Consider the following 12,971-nt stretch of genomic DNA (forward strand, 5'->3'; position numbering starts at 1 on the left):
TTCAGCGTGACACAGAATGTGACGAGGCTGGCCCCTTTGAATTACAGGTACGACTCATTTTTGCCAGCTGAGTGGACTGGAGCAATGTGAAATGAAGTGATATATCTAATTCTGGATCATGTTACTATATAACTAGACTCAGTCTAAAATGCAAGGTGACCAACAAATTATGAGACATGGTAAATATTTCCTGTTTATAAAAGCATCAACCAACATCTAAAGCTGTTTTAAGAGCTGCAGAGAATGTGTTTTTGGAGGTGGAAGAATGTCGGAATACTTACCATCACCATCGACAACGGCATCTCCATCAACTGCACGCTTGCGTTTACGTGGCTTGAAATTTTTCCGTCTGAAACGTGGTAAAGGTAACTGCTCCATGTTGAGGACTTTGTGGATTTGACGAAATGCTATTAATCGGAGTGTGTGCTGCAAATAAATGTATTAATGGAGCATGTTATTTTGTGGGTATGGGGTGGGCAGTCTATTTGTGTCTGTATAACACTGGTCACAAATACATTCCTAAGAAATTCAGGTAGAAATTCACATAAATTTTCTGCAAAAACAGAGAGCATGAAGGTGAAAAATTTTGTTCTGATAATAATTTTTAACAGCTGGTCTTGAACAAATAAACAAGCAAAAAACCCAGCAAGTAAACCAATAATTTTCTATGATTGATTAAAAACATTAATTATAAACTGACTAAAAAAACAAATCACAAAGAATGATTAATCTGCAGAAGGTGGTGAGCTGGCAGAATGGTTAGCATGCCAGGCAAAATGCTTGGCAGTATTTTGTCCATCTTTACATTCTAAGTTCAAATTCCGTCATGGTCAATATGTCTTCCCCACCTGTAATTATCACAGTAATTTTGTTTTTGCCATTTTATCCACAATTTTATTTTTACTTTTATGTTTTTGTTTTGTAAGATTCCTGATCTGAAATTGTGTGTTCGAAACAGATATTGTTAAATTTCAGGGATGGCAATTTAAAAAAAATTTTCTTGCCAAATAAACACACACACACACACACACCACCCATTTAAAATTAATAGCTGTTTTATATTTTGGAACTTTTAAGTTGAAGTGATTCTCAAAGGAAGTAGCTGTGGCAACAAATAAAAAATATAACAAGTGGTCGATTTCGAAATGGAGACATCCATTTACAACATCAACACACATAACAATGTAATGTCTATTCCACAAATACAATGGAAAGAAAATTAAAGAATTCTTCTTCAACTATTTCAATCATCATCATTGTTTAACGTCCATTTTCCATGCTGGCATGGGTTGGACGGTTTGACTGGTGGCTAGTAGTTACATTGGTCAATGTTAAACAATTGTTGACTACTCGTTCTATTGTGTTACCTGTGCTGCAGCAGTGATGTTCTCTCTGTCTTGCATGGACATACTATCAAGGACATCTGTGGGATCCTTCTCACAAGGATCATACAATCCTGGAACATCTAAAGAAAGGAAATATAGGAATTAAACAAGGAATGAAACAGGTGACATGGTAAAATAATCAACTCAAAAAAAAAAAAAAAAAAGGGTCAGGTATTAATACCAACTTGCCCAAGACTGCCCTACATCTCTGGTACAAACTTCCTGTTATAAAGTGATCTAAATTATAATTTCCTATTAAAATTTTCTGTTAATCAATGTTCCAAACATCTAATTAATAATGACTGACTTGTTTTACTATATTCTTCATTATTTTTTAAATTAATTGAAACAAAGAGGTGTATTTCAAGAAAACTATGATAACAAAAGGGCTAAATTACCTTATTACCAACCAAAGATAAATGGTTTTTATCAAGGTACCACGTGCAAATAAAGCTCATGATTGCATACCTCATGACAGTTTTACTTCGCAATGATCAAGTCCACTTAGGGACAAATGCTGAGATTGTCATCATCATTTAACGTCCGCTTTCTATGCTGGTATGGGTTGGACGATTTGACTGAGGGCTGGCAAGCCAGAAGGCTGCACCAGGCTCCAATCTGATCTGGCAGAGTTTCTACAGCTGGATGCCCTTCCTAACACCAACCACTCCGATAGCGTAGTGGGTGCTTTTTATGTGCCACCAGCATGAGGGCCAGTCAGGCGGCACTGGCACCGGCCATGCTTGAATGGTGCCTTTTATGTGCCACTGGCACGGGAACCAGTCAGCTGGCACTGGCATCAACCATGCTTGAATGGTTCTTTTTATGTGCCACCGGCATGGGACCAGCCAGGCAGCACTGGCATCGTTTACGACAATTAGGATAATATCCTGTAGACATATTGTTAACAGTTGTAGTTAAAAGAAATAAGAAAACAAACATGTGAAACAAAAGCTTATGACATGAAAAAGAAATTGATTTCTAACATAGATACAAAAGCAGAAATAGTCAAAGCAAAGAAACATATGTCATTTAATTTAACCCCACCACAACATAATGTAACGAAAAGGTTAAGTGGGATTTTTGAGTAAATGTAGTTCAATGGAAACTAAATAATGCTTGATATTTTTAGCTCAGTATTCTACAACCTCACTCATTAAATCACTCTGATATGTGTTGCCAAAATTGAATAAATCTTCAGCTCACCTGTTAAAAATATACCAGATGCTAAACATTCAACAACTCTTCTGAGAGCATCACCAGGGCCAAGATTGAACTCTGCACTACTGATACACTTCTCAACTAACAATTCCATTGCCTAGAAGAAATAGAAAACAACCATGTCAAATAACTTACAAATAACAGAAAGGAAGAATATACAATATATACTCAACACTGTATCAGATGGTGGAAGTGTGTCGGGTATTGAACTCGTGGTTATAAGACTGTGGTTTCAATTCCTGAACTGAGCAATGCGCTGTTTCCTTGGGTACATTTCACGTTGCTCCAGTCCACTCACCTCGCAAACAAGAGTAATCCTGCGATGAACTAGCATCCCATCCAGGACTGGGGTTGATACATATATATGTCACAGAAAGCAGCCCTGTGACGCAGGAAGAATCTACTGTATTAGATAATGACTACTTACCCATTCGCTAAGTGGAGCCCATACTGGATTTCTTTGGCGTAAATCTCGGAGGATCCGTAATACCACAACACACGATGGAAGACCAGTAGCTCGTGCCTACACAAAAAGTATACACGTATTGTAAGATGTATCAATGCATTTAAAACAAAAATTCAGAAGACACACACACACACACACACATATATATAGGAATCCATGTAAAAGGCATTTAGCACAGTCTGTATAGTGGCTGGCGTTAAGAAGGGCATCCAGCCACAGAAATCAAGCCAAATCAGGCTAGAACCTGGTACAGCTCTGGTCAAACCTTCCATCCCATGCAACGGACATTAAATGATAATGATATATGTATGTGCATGTGCATACACATGAATGCGTATATCACAAGTAGCCCCACAAGGCACAAGCTGAGTAGAAGTGGGTGGGTGAGGCAGATTACCAAAATGGGTAGCTTCTTTCCAAATGAGTCAAAGAAACTACATTAAACGTTAAGAACAGAAAAATCAAGTTAGACAAACTGTTACAGAATAATAAAGCTTACCTGAAACCATTTGGCATGCCTCAGAACTGCTAGAGCATCCAAACATGTCTGTTTGTTGAGCAGATCAACTGGATCTTTTTGCTTTTTTCCACCTAAGCAAATGAAATACAAAGATAATATAAATTTGTAACACAAAGGCAACACTAACCACAGCCACATATATAGAGCTAACAGTAAACCAGTTCAAAACACAATACAACCAACACATGCATACTTTTCACAACCCAAGCAAGAAAAACACTCCACTATCTATCTTATATATATGGGCACTAAAATTTTTAAAATATCACATTTAGCATTAACTAGAAAGTATTGTTCCATCACAACCATACCAAGAAAACAACAAACCTTGCCAACTCTGTACCACTGAATCCTACTTCTCTTCTTTAAAACCCAATTACGGAACTGTAACTCTAAGTTACTCTCTTCCTACAAACACATCATCATCATTTAACATCCATTTTCTATGGGGTGAACTGTTTGACTGAAAACTGGTAAGCTGCCCCAGGTTCCAATCTGATTGTTTCTACAGTTGGATGCCCTTCCTAACACCAGTCACACCAGTGGATGCTATTTCCATGCCAGTTATGCAACACTGGCATCAGTCACGACTACAATCTCACTTGGCTTGACAGGTCTTCTCAAGCATGGTACATCACCAAAGGTCTTGGTCACTTGCCCCTGCCTCCATGAGGCCCAACATCCGAACAGTGCTTTTTATGTGCCAGTTATGTGACACTGACATCATTCACTTGGTTTGATGGGTCTTCTTAAGCATGGCATATCATCAAACATCTGAGGGTGCTTTTTACATGCCAGTTACACAACACTGGCATCAGCCATGACTATAATTTCACTTGGCTTGTCAGTTTCCCTAAAAGCTGAACATGACAATCTCTCACCTTTCGTCCTCCACCCAACCAGCTATAAATAAATGTTCTAGCAAGAGAACAAGATGTTTTGGCATAGAGCCATTTTGGTCCCACCCATGGTATCACTGATTTGACACCGAGTTATTTGACATTAGACTTTTTATCCCTGGACCATTTGACACCATGAACATTTTTTGTCTTTGTACTAGTTGACAACTAACTTGCAATCACAACTATTCAACTACTTAACTATTAAATTTCATTTAGCTCTCTGCTTCACTTTGTCTAGATAATGGTTTGTGAAATATTGAGGAAATGAAGAAAAGAAAGATTTTCTTACAATGGAATTCTGTAGTCTTCGACAAAGTAGAACTGAGAATGAATTAAAATTTTGGCACTCTGAGCAGAAAAATCAGAGAGAGAAACATTAACATATATTAAATTACCCTGGTTGCTACAAACAAGTCTCTCTCTCTCTCCCTCTTTCTATGTGTTTTTCTTTATGCTTATGTGAACAGGGGATGTGTTTGTAGCATTTGGGAATTATTTGATGTATCATAAAAGTCTCTCTTGTTCTCTCCATTTCTTTCTTTCTCTCTCTCTTTGTTTATGTGTGTGAACATACTTCTCTCTATGTGTATGATGAGAAGGGAAATGTTTATATCAATTAGAGTCAAATAATAAATTGTAATGTTTTTCCCTATCTGTATGCGTATATTTTTGCACGCATCTGCATGAATCTGTGTTTAGCACCAGTGCAAAAAAGTATTACTGCCAAAACAGGTTCACCGTTCAATCAACTGTGACAAATTGCTCCACTAACAACAAACACTAAGCTTTTTATTCAACAATCTTTACAATTATCTAAATGTTAATATTTTTGTGAGTATTATAGTTGATAATAATATATCTATATGTTATACAATGACCAACTATAATATCACCAAAAATTTCTAGCCAAGGACCCATTTGTAGACGCACCCACATACAAGGACAGAGTTCCTTGTATACATAACATTTTAACCCTTTAGCATTTAAACCAGCCAAAATAACCTACCAGTTTTATCTTCAAACTGGCCAGATCCGACCTCTCATACTTACCCAACAATATCATTCTAAAAATAAACAATCATGTCTTTGAAGTCTCAAAGCTACAAGGTAATGCACAACAAATTTTTATCAATGTGATAAATAAGCATTACATTTGACAGAGAAATCTAAATGCTAAAAGAGTTAAAGACAGGCAAAAAAAGAATTTTATATACATCTCCATATATGGCTCCCAACAGATTAATATAACAACAACTAAGCCAATCATACAAACATATAAACCCAGAAACTAAGAGCATCTACATCCATCTAGATATACATAGTAGTATGTGTAGCTTATTCTTTAAGATAGTGTAGGTAATTATAGAGAAGTCCTTAGAAGCATACCATTAATTAATGCACTATTTGTCCTACATGTATATGCATGGATAGGACCAAATATATATGTGTATGTGTGCTGGTGCCACATCAAAAGCACCCAGCACACACTGTAAAGTGGTTGGCATTAAGGAAGGGCATTCAGCTGTAGAAATGAGGCCAAATAAAACTGGAACCTGGTGCAGATCTCCAGCTTGCTAGCTCCTGTCAAACCATCCAACCCATACCAGCACGGAAAACAGAGTTAAGGACTGATGATGAGGATAGTAAAGGAGTAAGTGTCTAGCACCACACAAGAGCCATATGATCAAGAATTACCTGGTTCTGGCTTTACAGTAGGTGGTTCCCTAATGACAGGAGAGGTGAGCATGATGGTGCAGGAAATCACTGGTTCCTTGTCTATACTGGAGACAATGATTGAGGCATCGCTGACTGACATCTTAAGTTCATACTTCTCTTCGGTCACAGTCTGAAATAGAACATATTACTATTATATATACAATCAATACAATCAGCGAATTGTTAACCATATCCCAGTTTGAGAGGATCCATTACAACCTTTGGAGAAAACATCAACTAAATAATGAAATCAAAGAGACATTATCTTCATTACTTAGGAAAATAACCAGAGGTGATGATAGAAAGAGAATCTAACAAGATCTGGAAAAGTCGTGCATGAAAGAATTTGAAATGGTGAGGACACGCCAGATTAAGAAGTTTATGAAACTCAAACTTAACTTAGACAAGAATCTACAGCTACCATATACAATGCAATCTTACCAGTTGTCAACTATATAAAATTTCAAACAAAAAAAAACAACAACAAAAAAAAAAAGCATCAAAATGCCAAAGTCTGGTAAATAAGGTTGAAATAAAGAATATGAAAACTTACAGCTAATGTCTTTGAGAGTAAAGTGTGTACTTTCTTTAATAAACTTTTTGTTGGCTTATCAGAACACAAAACTACAAGCTGAACATCTGTGTCTCCTTGGAGCAATAAACTCTTTGCCAAAACACCAACACGCATGACACCTTTTAAAGCACGTGGTGTAGGCTCCTCTTTCTTTCCGCTGAAAGGCAATAAAATGAGATTTACAGGTCAAATATTTAGAATTTGTAGTGCAGTCCAAAAAAAAAAAAAAGCATTTGAAGATACTGGGATCGAACTCAGAAACTTGGGGTTAGTAGCACATGCTCTTAACCACTACGCCAAATGTCCAGGCATATGGCGTAGTGGTTAAGAGTTCGATTCCAGGCAGTGACCTGAATAATAATAATAATAATAATAATAATAATAATAATAAAAAAAACAACAATAACAACAGCGAAAAATAGCTTAGGAATGAGAACCCAGGTTCGAAATTTCCCTAGGACACCTGATGAAGGCCGGAGGGTATATCAGCCAAGATGTTGTGTTAACAACAAACAAGATGAGGACAAATATCCGTCAAATGTAAACAATGTACATAATTCCTCATCTCCTAAATATAGAACTGTACCCTGAATTATCATCATATAAAAACACCAAACTGAAGGCTGTCACGAACTCCTGTATACTAACCTCAGAAGCTATAACGAATAAAAGAGTTGAGAATAGGGTGCATACTGGTGCCTTCTCAATAGAATTCAAAATTAAAATTGGGGGCTGCCAAACAGATTAAGCATTTTTATGAAAAGAGAAAATGAAAATTCAGAAGCATTGAAAGCTACATAATTGGAGGGAAAATAGAAGGGGGGGGGTCTTAAAATAAATATAACAGATGTAACAGCAAACAGAGGAGAAACTGAACTGAGAAAATGTATGTCAATAATTTTAAACCTCACACAAAATCATAACCATGAAATTTACTAATTAACATTTATTGCAACTCATATAATTATCAGATTTTTTACCTTTCCTTGCCTTCCCCGTCAGTTCCAGCAGATTCTGCAGACATTTTGCCACCATTTTTCTTCTTCAGAGTTTCACTATATATTAAATATATATATATGTAAGAATATAAAAAGGCGTGTGTGTGTGTATACATGAGAGAGAGAGGGAGAGAGTTTACAATATCAAATATAATATACACAAGATCATTATAAAGACCTTGTGTAAATTAACATCGTTACACATAAAAACAGTGATGTGATTATTATTTAGCTCTACAATAGAAAGAACAGATGTGTGGTGAAGCCTACCTGATATACAAGGTGGGGGGGGGGGTGCTGAAAAGTTCCTAGCTTTGAGTAAAAGATTTTAATTCAAAACTTATGAAAACAAGACATTTTTATTACAGAGCCAGAGGCGGTTTCAGCCGGGTTGGTATCGAAAGGGTTAAACACACCTCTACATTTGGGCTGATGCACATTAGAAGCAATTGGAAGGGTGTGGATTGAAGGAAATTTAGGCTATTATTTCTAGCATACAGAGTGACCACATTGAGATTTCCTTCTTTCATGTCTTCTGCTGATTATTTTTCTTCTTAACCCTTTCGTTACTGTATTTCTGTTGAGATGCTCCGTGTTTCAATTACTTTAAATATAACAAAGAATTTAGTAAAATTACTTAGTTATCATTAAGATAGTGTTAGAAATGTAAATTGTGATTAAGGTTTCGTGGAAGATTTTAATTCAAAACACATGAAAACAAGACATTTGTACTAAAGAGCCAGAGGTGGTTTTGGCTGGGTTGATAATGAAAGGGTTAAGCAGAGCATGTTACCTTTGTTTCTTTCAAACCTTCATATGTCTTCTGCATTTACAGCCAACATTTCATTGCCAGGTAGCATTGTTGATTTGTATACACACACACACACACACACACACAAACTTTCACCTTTTGCCCTACAGAACATATACCAAGACACAAACGCATGAAGAAATTAAGTATTACTTACGCTTCAGCAATTTGATCAGAAACTGACTTTAAGGCCCTTTCACAGGATGATACAATGTTCTGGAATCTCTGAAGCTAAACACGAAAGTATTTTTCGTAAGTAATGCATGGAGGTAAAAAAATCTGAATCAATGATACAAGACCACGTAAAAGTTGCTGAGGTTTACCATATTTGTATGTTTTCTGTCTTTCCACAAATACTTGTCAGTTCACTAGGTCTTACTAACCCCTTATTTTGCACAAGTGGACCTCACTTCAGTACTCAGATGAAATTATGTTCTGCAATGTATTTGTTTACAGTAAAATAACAAGGACTACTGAGACATGTTTTTAATGACGTCATTTCTTAGATGGGCTGCAGTCATCTTGAATTTTGTGGAGGAAAGCAGCAGTGCAGGGTCTAGGAACCCCTGCGGTCTTGGCACTGACCGGCACAAACTGATAGCCGCTGGTCAGTCTCCGATACGCATTCATTTTTCTCTCCCCTGTACTACAAGCAGTGACACCCAGGATTTCAGGGAGAAGCAAAAAAGGGGTTTACCTCCACACAAGTAGGGATAAAGGAAAACTGGAATAGGGGCTGAAAATATACCCAGATGTTAAGATGCATTCGAGTTTGTTTTTTTCTTCACCCTTTATGTTCACCGAGAACATAAAGATGGATGAAATGCCACCAAGCATTTTGCCTGGCATGCCAACGATTCTGCCAGCTCGCCGCCTTAATAATAATAATAATAATAATAATAATAATAATAATAATAATAATAATAATAATAATAATAATAATCCTTTCTACTATAGACACAAGGCTAGGAATTTGTGGGGATGGGGCAGTCAATCTCAGCAACCCCAGGACCCAACTGGTACCTATCGATACCCTTTGATATGCAGATTTCTTTGTCAAATTTATTGCTTGTCTATTTACATTGTTCTGAATTAATCACACATTATCTTGTAGCTTCAAGATTTCAATGGTGCGTTGGTATAGTTTTAGAATGACATTGTAGGGAAGGTGTGAGAGGTTGGATCTGTTTCGTTTTAACATAAAACAGGAAGAATACTTGGTCCAGATATAGCTAAAGGGTTAAAAGCCATTTTAAAAAATTTATTAAAATACCATATAATTGATTGAATAACATTTTAGTTTTGCAATGGTAAAAAACAAAAGCAGTAGATGCTGCAAATAGATGATGATGATGACTATTATTGCAATAAAGGTGAAAAGAAATCCATGCTAGCAGGAAAGACAGGAGTGACCAATGTACATTAACACAATGATTTTCAAAAGAAATAACAAAAGTGAAAAATAAGACTGACCTCTTCTTCTGTTGGATAAATAGTGGCATGCTTTGCCATAACATGTCTATCATCGGAAGACTCAGGCCGCCTCATTTGCTGGAAGAAAAGAAAATCGGTTTTAATAATTAGACTTTTGAAAAAGCAATTAAGATATTGTTCCCTGATACAGTTGATTAGATACCAGAAATGCTCAGGTGAAATATTCACGATTAGCCTTAATAAAACATTTGGTAAAGTGATATTTTTCAAATCAGAAATGGAAGAAAATGAGAAGGTAAAGGAATACCATGGGATTATGGTAAAAGGGAGAGAAAACAGAAAAAGAAAGTAATAACAGACAAAAGTACAGGGTATTTGAGCTAAATCTGAAGATGTTTTATGTTCCTTTTTATCAGTAACGGCTTGATGAATTGGTGAACAGTCAACACCACTGGGGAGTGTAGAGATGAAAGTTGTAGTTAAGAAAGAAATTAGCTGATATGGAGGAATGGAAGCCATCTGAATATTGGAAAAAAAAAGGTTACCTGTAACATGATGATTCATACCACGTATCAAAATGCCAACATCATGACTCCGGCTCAATGCTCTGTGAACACCGTAAAGGATGTAAGGCATAACATGGACAGCTGCAACAGAGATTATGAAGCTGTGGTCAGCAGAAAGGGACACAGCAGGCGTTTTAACTGTGTCTGCATCCCAGAATTCATTGCCACATCTTTGAACAAGGCCTTAGGCATACTTCAGACAGCTAAGTCAAGCCCTGGCTGGAGAGGGTTGCTGCTGGAAGGCAGCAGGACTTTGCTCCTTATATCAATGAAAAGAGTCAGAAGTGGTTGTAGGAAAATTTCTTCACCAGCTCCAATTTCTGGCCTTCTAATTCCAACAATTATAATCCCATGGGTTACTACATGTGGGACATGGTTGAGAAGATAGCAACCATTCTGCCTGCAACACCAAGGTTAAGCTGATGGCCAAGATTAAGGAGGTGTTTGAAGATCTTCCCAGGGATACGGAGGAATGCATGTGCCAGTTTCCAGAGCCATCTTGAAGCCATGGCAGAAGCTGATGGTGGCTACTTTGAGAAATCTTATCTCCCAACCACAATCTACTAGATGTCTCTTGATTTTTTAAAATACTTTTATTTTTGAACAGGCTATTGTTTTCTTTTCCCTTTATGCAGACTGTCAAATATAGCTCAAACACCCTGTATAATGTGGGGCAGTCATGTTTCTTTTCCGCAGCAAGACATCCCCCTTTGACTTTTAATTCATGCAATTTAAAAACCACATTATTGTGAGACCAATATTCTAACCGAGCCATGCACCTTCACCAGAATAGTTTGTTCTAATCCACGTTTAACTGAATATGTTGTTTGCTAGCGTTCCTAAATCCGTCTGTGCAACATCAGCGAAAATAACACAATGTCAATAAAAAAAACGTCACATCAACAGAACAAGTGAAAAGTTACTGGAGATCATTTTGTAAGCATGTTGGATAAAAACTGTAATGAAATTGACAGTGTTGAAGCTTGAAATTCTTGATAAAAATGCCAAACAGGAAATCCCCTAGCCCAGATCTTATTACAGGATACTGGTTAAATAATCTCAACTTTTATTGGCAAGGTTTAATTACACTATTTGGGAAAAGTGCCAAGGGAGCATTGAATGTACACACGACTGTCAACAGCCACCATCCTTTTCACGCACCAAAAATTACTGCCCAAAACATTGTGAAAACACTGTGTATATAAAATGCACACTGGCTACCTCAACCTCTTTCTATGGGATCACAGTAGAACCAACAGTACTATGATTCTCAAACAAGCCAGGGAGAGGAGAGGGGTAAAGAAGGAAATGTAGGGATGTATTGAGCACACCTATCATCATCATCATTTAATGCTTGTTTTTCCATGCTGGCATGGGTTGCACAGTTTGACTGAAGCTGGTAAGGCCAAGGGCCACACCAGGCTGAATTGTCTGTTCTGGCATGGTATCTATGGCTAGATATCCTTCATAATGTCAACCACTCCACAGAGTGTACTGCGTGCGCTTAATGTGGGACCAGCATCAGTGCTTTTAATGTGGCACCAGCACCAGTGCTTTTAATGTGGGACCAGCACCAGTGCTTTTAATGTGGGACCAGCACCAGTGCTTTTAATGTGGGACCAGCACCAGTGCTTTTAATGTGGGACCAGAAGCAGTGCTTTTAATGTGGGACCAGCACTAATTAATAAAACGATACAAGAACGATAAAGAATTGCAGAAACTTGGCTATGGTATGGTTGGGCTACCAAAAAGTCTTTGAAAGTATACCATGAGTGGATTATGAAAGCATTGCAATTAACCAAAGTACCACTGTCATCAGCAGTTGCCATAAAATCTGACACTATACACGATGAAAAAGGCATCTTTCAGGATCATAGCTTGTCAGTGCTGCTTTTTGTTCCCTCACGAAATCAATTGCCATACTTAATAAAAAAATAACACAGCAGCTGGAGGAATGTGTCCACGAACATCTTTGTTGATGACTTGAAGCTGTATCGGCCAAGTATTAACTGTATCATCAAAAAGCAACTGGACCTCACAAACTAATTCTCCAAAGATATTGGAATGAAATTTGGATAGTCCAAATGTACAATTTTGGTGGCAAACTTATGCTCTCATCCAAGAAATACGGCTTTTGCACTCTAGAGAATGCTACATGTATCTTGGACAGGTTGTACATTTCAAGTGTTTAATGTACCTGTATATCTGCCACATGTAAAGACTACTTTCTCCGTTAGTTGTCCAGTGATACAGTTGCATCTCTTATGTGTCCATAGCTTGTACTGGAACCTTATGGAGTTTCTCCCGGCACCTTCTCTACATATCGAGCAAGGTAGCCGTGATTTCCCTGTTTTTCTACTTATCATATATATATATAT

The 12,971-nt window shown here is 37.2% G+C and overlaps 1 protein-coding gene across 3 annotated transcripts in view; it reads right to left on the reverse strand.

Moving 5' to 3' along the window:
- LOC106882572 (zinc finger RNA-binding protein) overlaps positions 1 to 12,971 on the reverse strand; it is a 24,687-nt gene that overhangs the window by 5,730 nt on the left and 5,986 nt on the right. For all 3 annotated transcript variants that reach the window (XM_052972064.1, XM_052972066.1, XM_052972065.1), the window contains exons 2-11: positions 10,067 to 10,144; positions 8,751 to 8,824; positions 7,765 to 7,839; positions 6,764 to 6,941; positions 6,190 to 6,340; positions 3,572 to 3,663; positions 3,034 to 3,129; positions 2,592 to 2,703; positions 1,368 to 1,465; positions 282 to 426 (exon numbers count right to left, since the gene is read on the reverse strand). In XM_052972064.1, the coding sequence (XP_052828024.1) occupies positions 282 to 426; positions 1,368 to 1,465; positions 2,592 to 2,703; positions 3,034 to 3,129; positions 3,572 to 3,663; positions 6,190 to 6,340; positions 6,764 to 6,941; positions 7,765 to 7,839; positions 8,751 to 8,824; positions 10,067 to 10,144 (1,099 nt within the window). The remainder of the gene's footprint in view (positions 1 to 281; positions 427 to 1,367; positions 1,466 to 2,591; positions 2,704 to 3,033; positions 3,130 to 3,571; positions 3,664 to 6,189; positions 6,341 to 6,763; positions 6,942 to 7,764; positions 7,840 to 8,750; positions 8,825 to 10,066; positions 10,145 to 12,971) is intronic.

Source organism: Octopus bimaculoides, chromosome 12, assembly GCF_001194135.2.
Source record: "Octopus bimaculoides isolate UCB-OBI-ISO-001 chromosome 12, ASM119413v2, whole genome shotgun sequence".
Taxonomy (NCBI): domain Eukaryota; kingdom Metazoa; phylum Mollusca; class Cephalopoda; order Octopoda; family Octopodidae; genus Octopus; species Octopus bimaculoides.